At 37.8% G+C, this 20,130-nt stretch overlaps 1 protein-coding gene across 1 annotated transcript in view; it reads left to right on the forward strand.

The window, feature by feature from the left end:
- The window catches only part of LOC121419937 (oxysterols receptor LXR-alpha-like), a 49,962-nt gene extending 38,609 nt beyond the window's left edge, over window positions 1-11,353 (forward strand). The window contains exons 4-8 of the mRNA XM_041614420.1: window positions 1,810-2,033; window positions 2,616-3,306; window positions 5,013-5,243; window positions 9,248-9,363; window positions 10,024-11,353. Coding sequence (XP_041470354.1) covers window positions 1,810-2,033; window positions 2,616-3,306; window positions 5,013-5,243; window positions 9,248-9,363; window positions 10,024-10,143 — 1,382 coding nt within the window. The 3' untranslated portion in view covers window positions 10,144-11,353. The remainder of the gene's footprint in view (window positions 1-1,809; window positions 2,034-2,615; window positions 3,307-5,012; window positions 5,244-9,247; window positions 9,364-10,023) is intronic.
- Window positions 11,354-20,130: the final 8,777 nt, after the last annotated feature.

Consider the following 20,130-nt stretch of genomic DNA (forward strand, 5'->3'; position numbering starts at 1 on the left):
GTAGAGCTTCATGAGGTTCACCAAACTTCAACACAGAATTTTGAAATTTTGACCAGAACAGTTTTTATGCTAATTTATGCGAAATTAATTTATGCATATTTTTTAGAAAATTCACATAAAATGCTTCTTTATTTGTTGACCAATATTTTTTTCTTCCATCTGTAGAGCTTCATGAGGTTCACCAATCTTCTTCACAGAATTTTGAAATTTTGACTCGAACAATTTTTATGTTAATTTATGCGAAATTAATTCATTCATATTTGTAAAAATTCACATAAAATGCTTTTTCTTCTTTAATTGTTGACCGATTTTTACTTTTTTCTTCTTCCATCTTGTAGAACTTAATGAGGTTCACCAAAACTTCTACACAGAATTTTGAAATTTTCAGTAGAAAATTACTTACATTGTAAATGCTAATTTATGCGAAATTTATTCAGAAATCACAGAAAATGCCTCTTGTTCTTTATATGTTGACAGATTTTGATATTTTTTCTTCCATGTGGTAGAACTTCATAAGGCCCACCAAAATTGTACATAAAATTTTGAAATTTTCAGTATTTATTTATGCTAATTTAAATGCGAAATGTAATTATATATCACAGAAAATGCCTCTTCTTTGTTGACAGATTTTGATTTTTTTTCTTCATCTGGTAAAGCTGCATCAAACTTATACATAAAATTTTGAAATTTTGTCTGGAAAATTATTTATTCCAATTTATGCAAAATTTATTCATAAATCGCAAAAAATGTTTATTCTTACTCATTTGTTGATCATTCAATTTTGTTTGCTTCATATGATAGCTCGAGGTGGTGATACAAATTTCAACGTAGAATTTTGAAACTCATTAAATATACTAATTTATTCATATATTTTCAAAACTCACAAAAATTACTTATTTATTTGTTGATTGATTTTGGTTATTTTTGTTCCATCTGAGAGCTACATTAGGTTCACCAAGGTTCTACACAGAGTTAAGAAACTTTGACTAGATAATTATTAATACTTAATTCATATGAAATTTATAGATCACAAAAAATGCTTCTATGTCATTTCTTCATCAATTTCAATTCTATATCCTCAATTTGTATCACCAATATAATTCACTACAGTGTCAACTGGGCTGAAATTAATATTGTGTTAAATTTTGTTGCGAGATGCCATTGATGTGCTAGTTATTTATACTACAGAGAATGAATTGATCTATAATTGTATTTCTATAGAGAAACTATTTAAGTTAGTTAAAATAATTTTTTTTGCTACTTGGTAATGGTCACAGTTATTGCGGTATAAATGTATTGAGTAGTTAATTAGCATGTTAGCATTCAAGCGGGTCTATATTACTAGACTACATTGGAATTATGGGTCAGGAAACTGGCCAGGTATGAGTAGTTGAGGACTCGAGATGGCGCTAGTGGTTCGTGTCTGCTTGAATAATGCTTTCAACAAACAATGCTACCATATCATTGGTTCGATTTAGTCCATTTATTAACTCCACTAATGAAATCTAAGCTGCATTCATAGACATATGTTAAAGTATGCGCACACTGAAGTTCAACACCACAGATAAACACATGATTGCCCGTTGGACAATGTGTTATTTAAATGAAATGCCGTGTGAGCCTTTTTTATTTCTCAACAACCATACATTTTGCGCCAGAATCATTCGGCACACAAACACATGTATGTGCGTGGTCGTTTTATTGGAATCTGTTTGAACTAATTTTTAGATTGTTCCCACTACTGGCATGTAAATTTGAGAATTGAGACGATAAAAAGAATATGTTTTTCTTCTCTTGAATGTCCTCTAGGATTATGGGACCAGAACCGCCTGGCCACCCGTAAACCAAACAAGAAGAAAGCAAAAGTGAAGACGGAAAACAGCGAGACGCCTCCTGTGCCACCCGAGGAGTCATCTCCTGCCAAGGCAAGCGATCTCCTTCCAGAACTGTCGAGTCAGCATTGGGAGATAGCGCGCCTGATAGCCATGGCTTACCGATCAGCTAAGGAAGCGTTGCCCCAACCACCTCCAAATGTAAGTACAGTCCGACCTCTCTTATCCGGCCTGCCTTTATCCGGATATTTCTATTATCCAGATTCTCACTTGCCCAATTTTTTTCAATCTATTTCGTGGGGAAATGAAATTTCAATCTAAAATTAAAATTCCTACGCAAACTCAATTTGATTACATATATATTTTCCAATGTAATCTACCTACAACCACATTATTTCTTATGCAAATATCTTACCCAAAATCACCGAAAGAACTGTAACAAGATGTCCTAGCTACGGATAACACACGGTGAAAATAATCTGTACCATTACAAGTTGAATTTATCAGCTCAGTTGATAGTAAAATCATGAATAATTATAAAGCTTTTGCATGGCTATCCATATTGGACCCCTGATAATTCAAGGAGCCTCTTCCTTCCTGTTGAGTTTGAGTGTAGGACAATGTAGGTAAATTTCTTGCTAAAGGAAAACATGCCATGGCTAGGAATCGAACCCACGCCTTCTACATGTATGTAACGTACAACGTGTACGTCTTTGCGGAGCGAATGTCTAATGCGTTCCTTTTTTTGTTCTTTCTAACATGTATTCCGTACGTTGACCAAAGGTGATTCCAGAGCCAGCCTTCCCTGACAGTTCCTCTTCAACATCCCGTGAAGGACCTGAAAAATCCAGCTCTCAACTTCCAAAGGATACTGATTCACCAGGTACCTCACCCCTGCATAACAAGGGATCAACTTACCCAGAGACTCCTCTGGCCTCAGAAAAAGTCCCCAAGAAGAAGACATCTCCAGAATGTGATCCTGGAGAGACCACCAGCAGTTCCTTGACTTTGCCACCAAGAACTATTCCCCAAGCACCATCCGGTGATCTCTCATCGACTCCATCATCCTCAAAGCAGGGAGCCGTATCTCCAGAAGCTGTTCAAACGGCCGAGACTCTGCCATCTCCTTCGACCTCTCCTGTCTTGAAGAAATGCGAGTGCGGATGCATAATTCACAACAAGCCACCTCATGAGACTGAACCTGAAGCGGACCTTGATGTATCATCATCAAAGCCATCGGTCCAAGAAACCTCCAAGGATATCCCGTCCAAAGATCAACCTGGCACGTCTGCTGCGGGGCCATGTCCAGATGATGATCAAAGGTCAATGCTTGCAGGGGGTAAGAAGGGCTCCGTGATTGTCCCACAGATTATGGAAATTGTCGTGCTGCTTCTGAGGCATATGATAAACTTTGCCAAGCAACTCCCTGGGTTCCAGACTCTCACCAGTGATGACCAAGCAACTCTTATCAAAGGTAAACTTCACTTCATTGAAAGTTTAATAACCATCACATCTATTTCCTGATTGTTATTGTTAAAGAATGTGCCATTGCTTCCTTATCAAGACTATTTTGGGCATGGTTTCCTCTATAATATTTTCTTTAATAAAGCTAAATGAAAGTAGTTGCAGTAAAATACTGATTTCATGAGAAAGTCTGTAAAACCAAAGTAAATTACTATGTCATCGTGGATCTAGATCTGGTAAAGTTACAATGTACATAAACTGAACTTTGTGAACTCATAAAATCTAAGCTGAAAAACGATCACACTGAAGATCGCCAACACAGATAGGCACACGTTGGACAGTGTATATTGATTGCTGGAATAAAGACCCGACGGAAATGCCCGAATCCGCGCTTATTTTGCTTATTTCTCAGCAATTACGCAATTTCTTCCAGAATCCTTTGGCGTATATTTTTTATTCATACAAACAGGCACTTGGTTAGTCATTATCTTGGATTCTGTAAAAAGTCATTTTGAGATTGTTACCACAACTGGCATTTATCTTTAAATGCACTGCTCATGAAAACTCCATGATTTCCAGTCTGCTTGTCGATGGCCATTTGCTTTGCAATCCCGAGATAATATCCCCCAGAATTATCATCTAAACTTTTTGCATTGGTCATCAGATTTTCTGGGAAGTAAATTATTATTTGCTTACCCCTGACTTTGCAAAAAGCAGTAGACATTTTTTGTGGGGGAAGATGATGTACCAGAGAGAACTTATTAATCCAAGCGACTGAAGCTTGCTTTGCCTCAGGAAATTTTCAGGCCAGGAAAGATGAGATAATCCGCCCTTTCACACTTTTAAAAAGAATGTAATTTGAATGATGATTCCTGTGAAAAATAAGGCTAATGACGTATTCAGCATGTGTAATTATAGTAATATAATAAAGGGTATTAATATTGCACACATATCCATCTTATTAGGTGCTCAAGGCGCTTCTATAGTACCCGGCTAAGCTAGGCGTTCATAGCGCACACAGCTTTTTAAGGAATTTCTTCCTTCTGGTACCCATTTACCTCACCTGTGTTGAGTGCAGCACATTGTGAATCAGTTTCTTGCTGAAGGAAATTACGCCATGGCTGGGATTGGAACCCACGACCCTCTGTTTCAAAGTCTGAAGACTAATCCACTGGGCCACAACACTCCACAGTGTGAAACCAAACAAGAACATGATGAGGTTATTGAATGCTAATCACGAATTCAAACTCTACACAGGAGGTGAATTCCAGTTAAGTTTCACTCAAATTGGGGTACGAATTTTGCGTGTGAAAGGCTCGACCTCCTATTAAAACATGTTTTTTGGGGGCGGAGCTTACGTGATCTTTCAAGCACTTCGGTAGATAATACGATTGTCATATACTCATCGAAGTTTGTATTTGTGATGCAGTGGTTTGATTGACAAGTCACCAAGGACACATACTGCCTTCGCTCGGGAATTCACCTTGATTCAAATCACAGTTTTTGAGTGAGCGTGTGAAAGGTCCGATGATTCTAGAGACAAATTTATCATCATTTACAATGATGATTCAAGATTTACAAGTGAAAAGGCCAAATGAATGAGCCAGAAAGCAAAGTATTTCCAGTGGCATAATGTCTTTTAGTCATAATTCTCTATTTTGTGTAATTGATATCAGCTACAGCTACAGGTTACAAGTTTTCTTCTATTTGCAACAGGTGCTTTGGTGGAATACATGATCCTCACTTCTTGTCCTCTGTACGACATAGAGAAAGGCCAGTTCAACAGTGAGATCTGGCCGACGCTTTCCATCGAGCCGGATCAAGTAGAGAGTGCTGGGTTTATCACTGTCATGAAGTCTGTCATGTCCTTCGCCATTAAGATGCAGAAGCTTGCCCTGACTGAGGAGGAACTTGGTTTACTTTATGCTTTAGCTATCATATCACCAGGTTAGTTTATATCTGTCTTTCTGTCTGTCTGTCTGCCTATTTATCTGCATGTCTGTCTTCCTATCTATCTATCTGCCTATCTATCTACCTATCTGTCTATCCATCCATCCATCTATCTATGTATGTATGTATGTATGTATGTATGTATGTATGTATGTATGTATGTATGTATGTATGTATGTATGTATGTATGTATGTATGTATGTATGTATCTATCTATCTATCTATATATCTGTCTGTCTATCTATGTGAACATCTATGTATGTATGTATGTATGTATGTATGTATGTATGTATGTATGTGTATGTATGTATCTATGTATCTATCTATCTATCTCTATATATCTATTATATATTACTTTGTTACCAACGTTTATATACATATACATGTATTCAGTTTCCAATTGTGTTGTTTTAGAACAGTGATTGCTCTCACTCCCCTTAAAACTGAGTCCATGTCCTGGCCCCATGTCATGAATTTTAACGAAGCCAGATCTCTCTGATTGCTTGTCTGACTTCTTTTAAACTTTCACCATTCTTTTTTTTTCTCTTATTTTTCTCTTTTCCAACACAAGATTTAATGACCAAGGACGGATTTTCCTTGAAGCTCATTAACTCTCAATTGTGTAATAAGCCTGCACTTGTTGCCTTGGCAACAATGATGCTAGTGTTCTTGCTAGTTTTCTTTCATGATGAAGCAATACATTTTAGATGGTTTCAGACCGCCTCGAAGTTCGTCAGTTCCAGGTATTCTCTGATCGGGAAATTTACCCCGATCAGAAAATACCAGGTATTTTGGTAATGTGAAAGCAAACTACGCGTAATTTCCCCGAAAGAAAACATCCGCTAAATAGTAGGTACTTGGCGAAATTACGAGAACTTTCGCGGGGATTTTTCCAAGGTCGCAGGTATTTTGGCAATGTGAAAGCAAATTACGGGAACTTTTATCCCAGCGTGTCGTTGGGCGCGGCGGCGTGGGTGGCTGCTGGGCTAGTGATTTTGAATCTCGCGCCTTGCCTGCTTATCAGACCATACTGCGCATGCTCGTAACGTCGGGAAGTTATCCCGAAAGGATATGTTTCAGGGCGGTGTGAATGCAGGAATAATTAATGGGTATTTTTCAGCCTAAAAAAGTTCTAGTAATTTAACAGGGTTTCTTGTGATCGAGGCGGTTTGAAACCACCTCTTGTGTCATTTTCCCTTAAGAGCCACTATGGTGTATACATGCAGACTTACAATATCATATAGAATTTTGTATCAGGGTCTTTCCATGAAGTTGGGTATAAATTGTGACATTTTAGAATAAGTCAATACCAATAAACATTTATTGTCTGCAGGCTTTACATTTGTATACTGATCATGAATTTTACTGGGAGTTTTGCACCTTTTTGGGCCATTTACCTTCAATTTTCACCAAAATAATTTTCAACGCTGTTTAATGGACATGGTGTCTGGTAGCATCAGGATATTTGCATTTGGTCCTAGAAGTCAAATTATGCCAATTAGACTCACCAAAATTTGAAATAATTATAATAACAATTTTATATACCGCAAAATCGCAAATTGCCTCTAAGCGGTTAAGAGAGAGGAAAATGAAAATATAAAGGAAATAGAAATAGAAATACTTTGCACAACAAAATGTATCAAAACTAATATTACAATTTACAACTTTCTCACCAGATCATGAATAAAGAAATACCATCAAATGGGCCAATAAACATATGATATGATTAATTTAAGATTTAAAAAGATGAGTTTTAAGCATAACTGTAAATGTATTAACACTGTTAGCACTGCGAATTTGTAGGGGGAGATTGTTCCAAAGAAATGAAGCTGCATAAGAGAAAGAACGCTGACCGTATTGTTTGTAAGAAGTATGAGATCGAGAAAGCAGATATTGAGAAGCAGTATGTACATTTACTTGTTAAGTCAGGTAGATATTTATTTATACCTCCCTTTGCATAGTTTCAAAATAAAATTTAAATATTGTCACAGTGTCCATGTACTTGTGTAGCATTGGGACATGCAGAGCTGCCAAGTAGTACTGATTTTCCGTATTTAGTACTGAAAAATGAGCAAAATACTGATGGTTTCATGCAAAATACTGATTTCTTAAGTTTTAGTCTTATGTGTTGTCCTATGGTGTTTCTTTGAAAATACTAATTTCCTCACTAGAATACTGATTTTTAGCTTTAATAATACTGAAACGTTCTTGTTCAGGTTGGCAGGTCTGGACATGTCACACTTGGCCCGTTGCAGAAAGAGTTGCGTTTAAACGCAAGCCAACAAATCAATCGCAAGTCCCAAATGCGCGCTGTTGATTGGTTGAAAATCAAGTTGCGCATGATTTTTAGAGTTGCGATTGATTGCAACTCTTTCTGCAACGGGCCCCTGGACATGTCACACTTGGTGGACACGAGTAGCGAAGTGACAATTTTTAGATTTTCTTTTAAAAGTAGAACTCTGTAAAGGAAATCTGAGGTATTTAGCTCCCTGACGTAACGAGTAAATTTGCACATTGTATCAAGTTTTGCTCGAACCTAATTGCAGTAATCTGACTTTTAGAAACAAATGTTAAAGGACAAGTCCGCCCCAATGATTTCAATGAAAAAAAAAATCCAACAGGCATAACACTGATTTTTTTTTCAAAATTTGATGTAAAATAAGAAAATTAGGACATTTTGAAGTTTCACTTAATAATGCCAAAAAACAATTGTCCTGGTTTTAATGCACATGAGGAGATGGATGACATCATCCACTCATCATTTCTTTTGTATTTTATTATATGAAATATTCAAATTTTCTCATTGTTGAGTGGAGCAAGGATTAATTCTTCCCTGAACATGTGGAATTTGCATTGCTTGATACTATATGGTTTAGTAAAGTTGATCCTTATTGTCAAACCTGTAAAAATTTGAATATTGTTTAATTCAAACAATAAAAAACAAAATGAATATTGAGTAAGGGACATAATCAACTGTCTCAATTGATTTGCATGCCACTTGTTTTTCCATGTCACTGTTTTGTGAAAAATAAGCGAAAATTTAAAATGTTATAACTTTCTCATTTTGAATCGGATTTTGACGAAATTTTCAGTGTTATGCTAGTTTGATTTGATTTTTTCTCTATTCATTCAAATCATTTGCCCCTGTAACTGCACGATACCCCTTAATGGCCCAAAATTTCCAGTAAGATGTATGTACGAATCAGGGGCGGATCCAGGATTTTCCAAAAGGGGGGGGGCAAATTTTTCGGAGGAAAATTTTGACAACCCCCCGACCCCCCAAAAGAAATTAAGGATATCTCATACCAGAAGAAATTTGACAAGCAAAAAAAAAGAGAGAGAAGTTTTCTTATTTCAAAAGAGAGGACACATCTCTCGGTTTTAATGGCATTTTTTTGACATTACAAATATTAATTTTGCCTCTCAAAACATGCCCCCTGTGCCATCCCCCTATCCCCCCCCCCCCCCCTGGATCCGCGCCTGGTACGAATGTACAACCTATGAACAATAAAATGCACAGTGTAATAAGTCTCGTAGTTATGCTGAAATTTCACAATTTGTGCCTCAACTTCATTGAAAGACCCATCAACAGATTCATTAGTTTCTAAATATAATGGAGGCTTTTACAATACTTCATCCTTGAAGATCGTCAAGACCTGGGCCCAGTCTTACAAAGAGTTACGATCGATCCAATCAATTGTAACTCTATGGAAATCCTTCAGTGTCATAATTTTTTTCTACATAAATTTTTCAAAATGTCCTTTGTAAACAAAGGCAAACAAAGAAAACAATGAATTAATGTAATTTACGTCATACCTAGAAATTTTTTTGAACATTCATGCATTTTGGATGTTGACGTTGTTGGCCGTTTATAGTTGAGTTTGATCGGATCAATCGCAACTCTTTGTAAGACAGGCCCCTGGTCAACAGATTCTTTATTTTTAATTAGAGATATTTAATGATGAGAAATAACGAATCTCGATCTGTTTTTATCCCTGAAGATCGTCGAGACCTGGATGAAGCCATAAAGGTTGAGGAGCTTCAGCAGCCGTTGGTCGACGCTTTGCAGACCTGTGTACAGATCAACCATCCAAAGAAGTTGGGACACTTTGCAAAGGTTAGGCTCGCTGGGACATGATTTGGAACTTCTTTAAGCTTGTTCGGTTCAGTTAGTAGAGCATTCTTCTCACAACCGTAAATGTAGGTCGGGAGTTCAAACCCCGACAGCATCCAACCAAAAGTAAAAAAATGGAAGTTGCTGCCACCCTGTTTGGCGTTCAATATTTAAGGGGTAGAGCCACGTCGATTGGCGCTGCACTGCCCACAATCAATTGGGCAAAGAAAATTTTTGGAGCACTTCATTCTATGTCTATTTCCAACAATAAAATATGGATTTTCATTTCAAATTTCATACGCTTATTTGCATATCAATAAAAAAGCACTTAATTTTTGAAAATTTTGTTATACACTCTTGTCGTTTATATCTGGCTCTACGCGCCTGCAAATTTTTGCAACGATCGTGCAATCAACGGCCATGATCTGAGTGTGGTGTCAAATTGAACCCCCTCCCCCCCCGTATATGTTGGTCTGAAATAGTGCAGTTAAGATAGGGTTAAGTGCACAAATCTTGACAAATCTCTCAGGACTAACGTGAAGGAGTGACAACACAATCAGGGTTCAGGTAACGTGCATGTATTATGAAATGTACATATTGACAGCTGTTACGATGCAGTAGAGCTGTAAAGATTAGATAATTATTTTTTCATTGTTCCGACAGATCATCATGCTCCTTACAGAGGTACGTAATGCCACCGAAGCCTACATGGATGACCTGATGACCATCCAACTCAGCGGGAGCAAACTTAATCCCCTCCTTGAAGAACTCTTCAGTGACTAAGTAGAGACTATCAGGTGAACCAAAAACTCATTCCACCCAATGGAAGATGATTTTTTGCCTGAATCGTGCTATCTAAAGACATTCTGCCTCGGGGCAAACGTACCTAATCCCCTTCTTGAAGAACTTCTCAGCGACTATTAGGAAACTATGAAATAAACTCCTTTGAACCAACGGGAGATTCCTGTGGATGATGTCTTGTACATTCCTATTCAAATGTTATGCTACAAAGACTTTCTGATGCGGATGGATTGATCTCTAGTCCTTGCCATGAAAAGCTCTTCACTGACTAACGGGAGACAATCTGGAGCTCAGTCCAACCAATTATTAATGATGTTTCTTCAAATGGTCTGCTCTGAAGACATTCTGACTCGGCAGGAGCAGGTTAAATCCTTGATGATTTGAAATAGTCCACCTCAAGACTCTGTGGCGGTGTTGGAAGCATTCTTGAAGCGTTCTTCAATGACACACTGGATCCCTCCACCCACGAAGTCAGATCCCTGTTGATGATGCTTTGTTTGTGTTGAAATGATCCTCCTCATGGACTATCCAGTGGCGTTGGAGCATCCTTGAAGCGTTCTTCAATAATAAGTTGGATCCTTCCACCCAAAAGGGGACCCAAGAACTCCATTGAACCAATGTCAGATCCCTATTGATGATGCTTTTTATGTTCTTGTTGAAATTGTCCACCTCGAGGACTATCTGGTACAGTTGGGGCATTCTTGGAAGATTTCTTCAATGGCAATTGCCTATTCCCCTTACTGTCTAGCTAAGTTGGAACATACTTTCATCTTTTCCTGGAAGAACTCCTCTGTGACAGACTCAATCCTACATTATCAATCTACAAAAAGTGTGTTGCCTTTGAGGTGAGGTTAATCACTCTATTCCGTCTAAAAGCTGAGGCTTCAACCATGATGATACTTCAGGAAAAGATAAGGTATATCTTTCACTCCATCTGAAGCAAATTATTAATTTGTCAACAAAGTTTCTATTCCCGTCAACGTCTCGCTATTCAAGTGGGAGCCTCTCATCTTTTCCTGGAAGAACTTCTTTTTGACAGACTCAATCCTGCATTTTCAATTTACAAAAAGTGTGTTGCCTTTGAGATGAGGTCAATCATTCCATTCCGTCTAAAAGCTGAGGTATCAACCATGTTAATACTTCAGGAAAAGATAAGGTATATCTTTCACTCCATCTGAAGCAAATTATTAATTTGTCAACAACAGTCGAGCACTTCATCCCTTTAAAGTGAAACTGGCGGCAACAATCATAGGGAGTGAATTTTTATTTGCTGATCCCAGACGTTGAGAAAAGCATTGGTAATGCCTGTGAAAAGAGAAGTATTGGGGAAAGCCAACTTGGTGTCCCAGCGAGAATTTCTTCCGTCAAAACTGCACGGCCTCGGCAACTGCTGTCGGGCCAGGGAAAAGTGTGATGATAAAGTAACCAGATGTTGTTTGAAGGTTTGCATGGTGGCATGTACAATTGCTGATGTGGTTTACGGTACACCATGTGGAGTGTTGTAGAAGCAGTGGATAGAAGAAGAGAAGGAAGTGGATAGGCGAGAAAGTGGAGATTTGAGAATAGAGTATTCTTTCTTGAGAATAGTCCTGAAAAGGACTGTAAACCAGAAGGAATGTTGAGTGAGAACAGCTTGAGTAGTAGAGCTGATGAGGAGATGCTGGCTTGCGTCGGCGAGTAGAGATGATGAGTAGTAGAGAGACTCGACGTTTCGGACAGGTTGACTGTCCGTAAGGCAATTTCCAGTGGCATTAGATAACGTCTGCTGGTCATCATATTCATTCTACTCTGGGTGATTTATATCCAAATGGTGTAAAATTGTCCATGAAATACACACATTAATCCTCCTGTAAGAGGCCGTTCTCATTTCACTTTCTAAAACTAGTTAACTGGAAACTGATTCAGGAAACCAGTTCGGAAGATCGCTTTGCTAGCATTCCCACTTGATCACACAAAAGTGGTTTTCAAATTCACGTAAGCGATCTTGTTGCTATGGAAACGATGTCAGTGGGGTGACACTTTTCGCGCGAAATTCTTAACCGCAGCGTAGGCATTTTACACCTGTTGTGTGGAGTAGCTGGCTCAAAATGTGCGATGATCGCTTCCTGAAGAACAGTTTTGTCCTCGCGCTAAAACCAGTTTAACGAGGCAAAGTGATCTTGAAAACTACAACGCGAGATGGTTTTCCGAATTGGTTAGGAAGATAGCTTCCAAGACCGCTTCGACCGTTCTCACTACAAATTAAACTAGTTTCCGCGAAACTGGTTTCAAGTAAACTAGTTTTAGGAATGTAGTGAGAACAGTATCAAATAGTCGATGAGACATTTTCCATAATTAGAAATGTTCTTTCAAGGAAGTTTTTTTAATTCATGTTCCTCCTTTTTGGATTTGACCTGGAGATGTCCCTATATTGCAAAAATGAGAAAAGAAATGGATTCTACACACCCCCAAACCCTTAAAAAGAGGTATTCCTCAGCATTCTGTGGCAGGTGGTTCAAAAGTTAGGTTTTCTAGATGGCATCTGGCGTCCATTTTGGATTTATGCAAATTAGCAAAATTGCCCAAAGTTGAGGTTTGGGCAACCAAGCTGAATTTTTCGAGGACCCACAGGAACATGAATCAAGAATAAAAACTAATCGGAAAGAACTTTTCTAGGTTGGTGTACCAAAACTATGGGACTGTCAAATCAACTATATTTGTAGTTCGGGAAAATGAAGATTCAGGAAGGACCACACATTCATAATTTTCTTTACCTCTGCCGTTATACTTGTATATGTGACATACCTCAGAATATAAAATTACCTGATTTTGTCATAGTTTTTCAAAGCCATTCAACATACAGTGTGAAATTTGATTCCATTTTATTCTTATATTGTTTATACCCATGTGAAAATATCTATCTGTTTTTATCGTCAATGGTAAAGAATGTTATTTATTCACGTTTTCAATGTCTTTACTCCATGAAAAGTTGATAGTTTCTACTCGTTGGATCAGAGAACACCTTATCTAGCAGTTTTTATATTTTGTGTGTTGTCACCCACGTCCGCATATGTGGATGTCATGTGACTTTTCTAGCCAATCAGACACATGTACCCTGCGAGATACAGTGCATACGGCACTTCGACAGAGTAAATAAGGCCTGCTTTTTACAAACTTTGCTCATTGTCGTCCTGAGGACGACAAGAACACACTTGTCGAAACGTCAAGATTGGGTGGTCCTTTCCTGGACCAACACTTGCCCAAGAAAGATACATGGTGTACCGTGAAACCTACTACACTAGCAGTGTTAAGTTCAGTGGAAGCCTTTTTGGTTCAACGGTATTGAACTTTGCCTGTGAGGCAGAGGCGAGGGTTTTCAAATCCCACTGCTGTATTCGATGAGGAGGATGGTGACTATGATGACGGTGATGATGATGATCTACACAATTTCTGTTGCACTACATTTCGTTCAAAACATTAACAAGCACAGACACATTACGTTTTGAGACATGATTTGAATATCTCAATGCTGTCAATTGCATGGGGCAAAGAGGGGAGGGACTTCCAAAGGAATGGGACATTAGATGAAAAGGCACGGTCTTCTTACCCCCACAAGGCCACCACACACCTTACGACCCGGCTGGTCGGCAACTGGCTTGCGACTGAGTGAGGGGAGATGTGACGTCACAGCTCTTGTCAGCTTGCGCGTTGCAGACCGGTCAGAGACAAGTCGCAAGGAAAATCGTAAGGATTTGACATGTCGAATCCTTATGACTGGATCGCAAGCTCAATCCAACTTCCAGCCAATCAGACAGCAGAGTTGCACGACGCGTATATGATAAACAACGCGCATACCTAGTAGTAAGCGCACTTTCTCAGTTGCTATGGCAAAAAGTAAAAAGCGCATGCGTGAGTCGCAGATCCTAAGGTGTGCGGTGTCCAGGCTTATGACCACCTTGCGATTCATTTCCCCTCACTCAGTCGCAAGTCAGTCGCAGACCAGTCAGGTCGTAAGGTGTGCGGTGGCCTTTAGGTGTGTCATGGCTACATGGAGAGTGACACCAGTATCAGATGAGTGCAAAGCCAGGATGTAGACAGCGTTGCTCTTCGACAGAGATCACATAGCCTGGAGCTAAGCCGTGCATTGACAGCTTTGAAATTCGGGAGAAGGATTTGAATTTGATCCTGTACTTACTTACCTGTACATGTTACTTGGCAAGACATCAGTGTACATTTGCTTCTCCTTACCCAGGGTGTTAAATGAAAAACCGGTAGGATGTCAAGTTGTACATTAGTTTGAGCTTTGTAGCTCTTGCTAGAATGCTCTTCACTGAGTGGAGGAAGTACATAATTATTTTTGGGCATGCTGGCATTTGATGAAAAAAATCTATTTGTAATGCATTTATGAAATTTTATTGTGCAACATGCACCCTGCATGAAGCAGTGAATAAGCAAAAGTGTTATTATTCAGTCTTTAAAATTTTGACAATTCTAAACTGAAATACGACTAATGAAATGAGTACAATTCATTATTATCACAATTGTTACATTTTATCATAGAATTATGGAGAAAAACAAATCGAGAGGGGAAGTGCAAATTCAGAGTTTTTATTACCAGTTTGGTCAAAGCAATGTTGTTTTTCGTGTTCAATCTCTGAAATAAAATGAAATTGAATTATTTGTGTAGTTAGTGTATGGTTTAAAAAATGGCAACTGGGGATTTGTTAAAGTTTTAATTATTTTTCATTCATCATTACAACAGGATTGTTACTACGTTTATGCTGCATGTACTCCTTGGAGTTGATCTTTTATATACATTATAATGAAGTGTAAATATTTCTAGCAGATTATTTTGGGTAAGTGTCCTTTTTCATTTAAGAAACTTGAACTGATAGTTTCATGTGACGAAAGTGATACAGGAAATGAGATTTTAATTCTGTTTTGTTCAGGAGAGAGGTGCCCTTCCCCATTTATTGCTTCACATGCGTTAAAGGGGATACTTCAGGTTGAGAATAACATGATCCTTGTAGTAAGAGAAAAATCAAGTAAGCAATTACAGCAAAATACTGAAAAATTTCTTCAAAAATTAATGTAAAAACAAGAAGTTCCTGGAAATTACGGTTACACCTCGTAATTCCGAAGGTTCTTTATTCCGAAGGTTTGTAATTCCGAAACATGTAAATTGCCTATACCTCGATGTTTGTTAATCCGAAAACGAAAAAGGGTTCGTTAATGCGAACATTTGTTGCGTAATTATGAAGGTTCATTAATCTGAAAACGATTTTAAGTTCGTAATTCCGAAGGTTCGTTAATCCGAAAACGAAATGAGGTTCGTAATTCCGATGGTTCGCTTGTCCGAAAACATAATAAACAACAAACCTCATTTCGTTTTCGATTTAACGAACCTTCGGAATAACGAAGCTTCTGAATTACGAATGTATACAGGAAATTACGACCCTATGTACCCTTCTAAAAATAATATTTTGAAATTTGTGTTTTATATTTTTCATTCACATGTGTGAGATAAATAATTCCCTTGTTTTAAGTTTCCATAATTATGATCTTTTACATTGAATCAGCAGTCAACCTATTTTGACAATCATGGAATGGAGACTTATTATGTCATATTTGATTTTTCTCTTCAAATTTTTGATAGGTGGACTTGATCATTAAACCCTAACTAGGCTGGGATATTTTTATTTGGCCCCATCCGGGTTCTGGGCGTTTGCAGTTGCCTAGAAATTAATTGATTTTTTCTTATACATTTGGCCTGAGGTTACAACCAGGATTAATAACAAATAATACCTTAGTTGTAACATCTCAATGTTTGTAAAATGCTGGAAAATTTGATTACACATGCTATGTTATTTTTGCTAGTGAGGTTTCTATTTTTGAGTACGCGAAAAGAACTGATTATATTCTGTATTTTATGTATTATCATGTACTTCTATGTATGAATTTTATACATCTGTGTGGGAAATTGTTTCTTTATTGGATGGCATTCGGTGTCTAACACCGATTCCATGTCTTTTGCTGTATTAGTGTTTATATTTGTATTTAATATGTTCTTGTCTCTGAATTTGTTATGTCTCAGTATTTTTATGCACAGTTCTTTGCCAGAATACATCATGTACATGTATGTGGGAAATTATTGTGTTGGAAACGATTTTATCAATGATGTTTTTCAAGACCAACAACTCAGTATCCGAGTGTATGTTTGCTCATTGTTTCTCTTTTCATGCTTATGAATTATATTTTACTTTCTCATCAATTTGAGTAAAGATAATTCAAGCAGTGTTAAAATCCAGTATTGACTGTGCTGCACTGTGGTGCGTAAGAAATTAAATATGGTGGATTCTGATGAGATCCACAGTGCATTTTCTCTCGACTTAATCATTTATTAATCATTCTATGTGAAGAATGATGAAATTTGTTTCATCATTGTTGGTCAGTATTTTATTTTATTTTTTTTATTTATTTTTTTTTTTTGGGTGGGCATTGTTTTTATCTAAGCCTATGAATGGTTCAGAATGTAGGCTTTGAACGTCGATACTCTGTTCCAGACTGTAATGTCATATGAATGAAACTTTGTGTTACTTCATAAGTCTCTAGTAGCTCACATTGCAACGTCTACATTATTGTACATTTTGGGCACTTCTTGGTTTGAGTAAATTAAGAAAATGGAGGTCAAACATTCTTGTACGTAGCACTGATGATAATTTCATTGAGTTAAGATCTATGTAATATATGAACGTAGAAGCCTATATAGTATGCCTAGCAAATGAGTTGGTAAATTCTTGTTGGAACGCTTCCCAGGGAGTGGAGAATGTGCATACATTATGTGCAGACAAGCCAGGATTTTAACAGCCAGGGCAGGGGTATATATATATATATATATATATGTATGTGTGTGTGTGTGAGAAATTACACATGTACAACAGCTTTGGCAACTCTTGTATTTAAAGATATTGTGAAAGAAATTAATGAAGAGAACAACGGTAGGCGTAGCTTAAATCAATGTTCCCCAGAGCTATCTGCCCTTTGGAAAAGTTGGTGATGCCAAAAAGATGTTTCTGCTGGGAATTGAACCAATTCCTCCAGCTTTGAACGCAGGTGCTTTAACCACTAGACCACAGAGTGGCTAGGGTGACCATAATCTGATTGACCGTCAGGTACATTTCGACACCTCCAATTGAATTTCCATTGTCGGGTGTAGGTGAGTTGTAAACAATGACAAGCCGATATATATATATATATATATGTATGTGTGCAAAAAGCTTTGATAGAGATGTTCTGATTTACTTAGTGCTTTCTAAACGCGGAAATATGCTTATAAAAAAAAATTCTCAAATGTCATTTCAACTCTGGTCTGAAGTTGCGGTTTAACTGTGGATAGCTTTTTCATCTTTTCTGGGAAGAACTCCTTTGTGACAGACCCGGGGGGGGGGGGGGGGGGTTGCCACTTCCATTCACGAGTGGATACACTTCGCGCAAATCGGACTCTAAACACGAAGTGAAGGACATCCTTTATAAAACATTTTAATTTTGTTTTATCATCCCCTTAAATTCGACACTAAACACGTAATTTTCCTAGTGAAATAGATACCCTTTTTTCATTTTTTTTGGATTTTGACACCCTTATCACGTTACGTACGTAACGTGCCCTATCGTGAAAAAAAATCCTTTTTACATGTGTTTTGGGTCGCGCATGGTATCCACTCGTCAATGTAAGTGCCCCCCCCCCCCCCCCGGGTGACAGACCTCAATCCTGCATTTTCAATCTACAAAAGGGTGTTGCCTTTGAGATGAGGTCAATCACTCCATTCTGTCTAAAAAAAAATATTCTCAAATGTCATTGATGGTGATCAGATGATGATGTCACGCAAAAACAGACTTGAAATGAATCACCGCCAAGAATTCTTTCCAGTGATTTTAATTCCTAAACATGGTATTTTGATGCATAATGATGTATTCATGTTTAAGGGTTCATGTTTGTCAGGGATTTTTGATGTGTACAGGGGTGTGTACCCTGATATTTATATTCAAGGCATTAAAGACACTAGCATGATATTCTGCGATCAGTTTAATTCAAACTCTGGTCTGGATAGCTTTTTGTGAAAGATTTATGTAACCGTAAAAATGCAGTTTATCGGCTCATTTCACATACTGCTCAAGTCATTCAGAACCAACTGAGAATAATTACTGAAATAGATCTCATTATCCCAGGAAAGTGCCAAGGAAAGTGCCAAGTAAAAATAGGTGACATGAAATACAATCGGATTTGATCTGATGGCAACTCGATCAATCAAAATGTGTCTATTTCTAGTTTTACTTCTCATTTGAATATTTCTTAAGTTAACCTGAAATACTTATTTTTTTCATCATGTCATATAACAAATATAAATATTTATATGATATTGCATTCGGGTTTGATGAGCAGGGGAATATGTATATTATTGACTGAAGCTGTGTAAAAGAAAAATGACAAATCTCGTGAAAGAGGGGGTGTATGAATGTTATGACTACTAGTCACCTATTTTGCAGTGTTGTAATCGATTAGACAGACAAAATAGGTATTTACAGTATATCTTGTCTCTGAAATGCCTCATTCAGGTATATATGATACGTATATATATTTGCCTCTGTGCTTTAGTGTATACATAAGGTTCATCCGTGTGTTGATCAGGTATTATTTGTGGGTATTTTGATTCGTGAGTGTATATTTTGTACATAGAGGTGGATTGGTCTTGTGTCGTGTTCACACTGTGCAAGATTATGAGGTGGGGATGCCTGATAAGTCAGCATGTAGTATATATTAAAGGAGGGCTATATTCAGCAGGCACAACGGCATGAAAATGAATCCGGTGTCGCTTTCCGTGTTGAAGGTATCCAAATGTTGTTGGTGTTTGATCTTCTGTATGGATATTCACACAAGCAGGAAAATACTTGTAACCCACAGGGCTAGGCCATGCCTCAAATTAGCTGAGGGTTATTTCAAGCATCACCACGTGTACTGAAGGAAGAAGGTGCACCAAATACAGCAAAATGAAGGGAGAACTATTTAATTGAGTGTATTGTATCACTGATGACCTCTCCCCCCTTCCTTCCAAGTTTAACATAGAACCCAGGCAGAGGCTTCAGCCGCCTTTGACTGTATGATTCTGATGCTGTTAGGCAAAATGTAAGCAGTAAGCCAGTTCGTAGTTCCACTCTGCGCATGGTCAGAGGAAGGTCATTTGTACTATAGTGACATGGTGGTTTAAAATTTAATGAGATAAGCACCATCTTTGATGTCTTGATCATTCATATACTCTTTTGAATGGTGCTTTTCATTTACATCCACAAAAAAAAGTTTACCGAGTACATTGTACAATATGCTATAATGCATTTAAAGTAGAAATGCAACAAATACCTTCTTAGAGCATTCAAAGGTGTGCTATTCTAGTCACCCGGTCTATTCAATTTCTTCATCCTGCTATGTAAGGCATCCTTACATAATATCTTGCTTTGAAATCTGCCTATCTCAATGAAAGAAATGAAATTGTCCATGAAGTAACTACCAACTGGTCTATGTGTTTCATGTGGCCAGACTAAAAAAGTGCTTTATAAGTGCTTTGCTTTCTCAATTACTGGGTCAAAATATAACCATGAGAAAATGGAATTAGCGGGGGGGGGGGGGGGGGGCAGTCAGATATTTTGCTGTACACACGCGTTACCAAGTAATTTCTAAACACCTCCTAGTGCAAAATAACCCCCTAAACAAGTTTTTCACGGGCCTTATATACACATTTTGGCCCCTAAACAAGTCGCCAAAATATGATCTCGGGGGGGGGGGAAGCTTGGAGAAAACACATACCCTAAACACGGTTGACTAGTCTTTAAAAAAAAGCTTTGGGGAAAAAACATACCCTAAAAACATTTGACCCCGCGATTGAAAACCACCCTTTTTCTTGAAAATTGTGTTTTTGATACCTTTAACGAGTCCACGTG

The sequence above is a fragment of the Lytechinus variegatus genome, chromosome 8 (assembly GCF_018143015.1).
Source record: "Lytechinus variegatus isolate NC3 chromosome 8, Lvar_3.0, whole genome shotgun sequence".
In the NCBI taxonomy this organism is placed as follows: Eukaryota; Metazoa; Echinodermata; class Echinoidea; order Temnopleuroida; family Toxopneustidae; genus Lytechinus; species Lytechinus variegatus.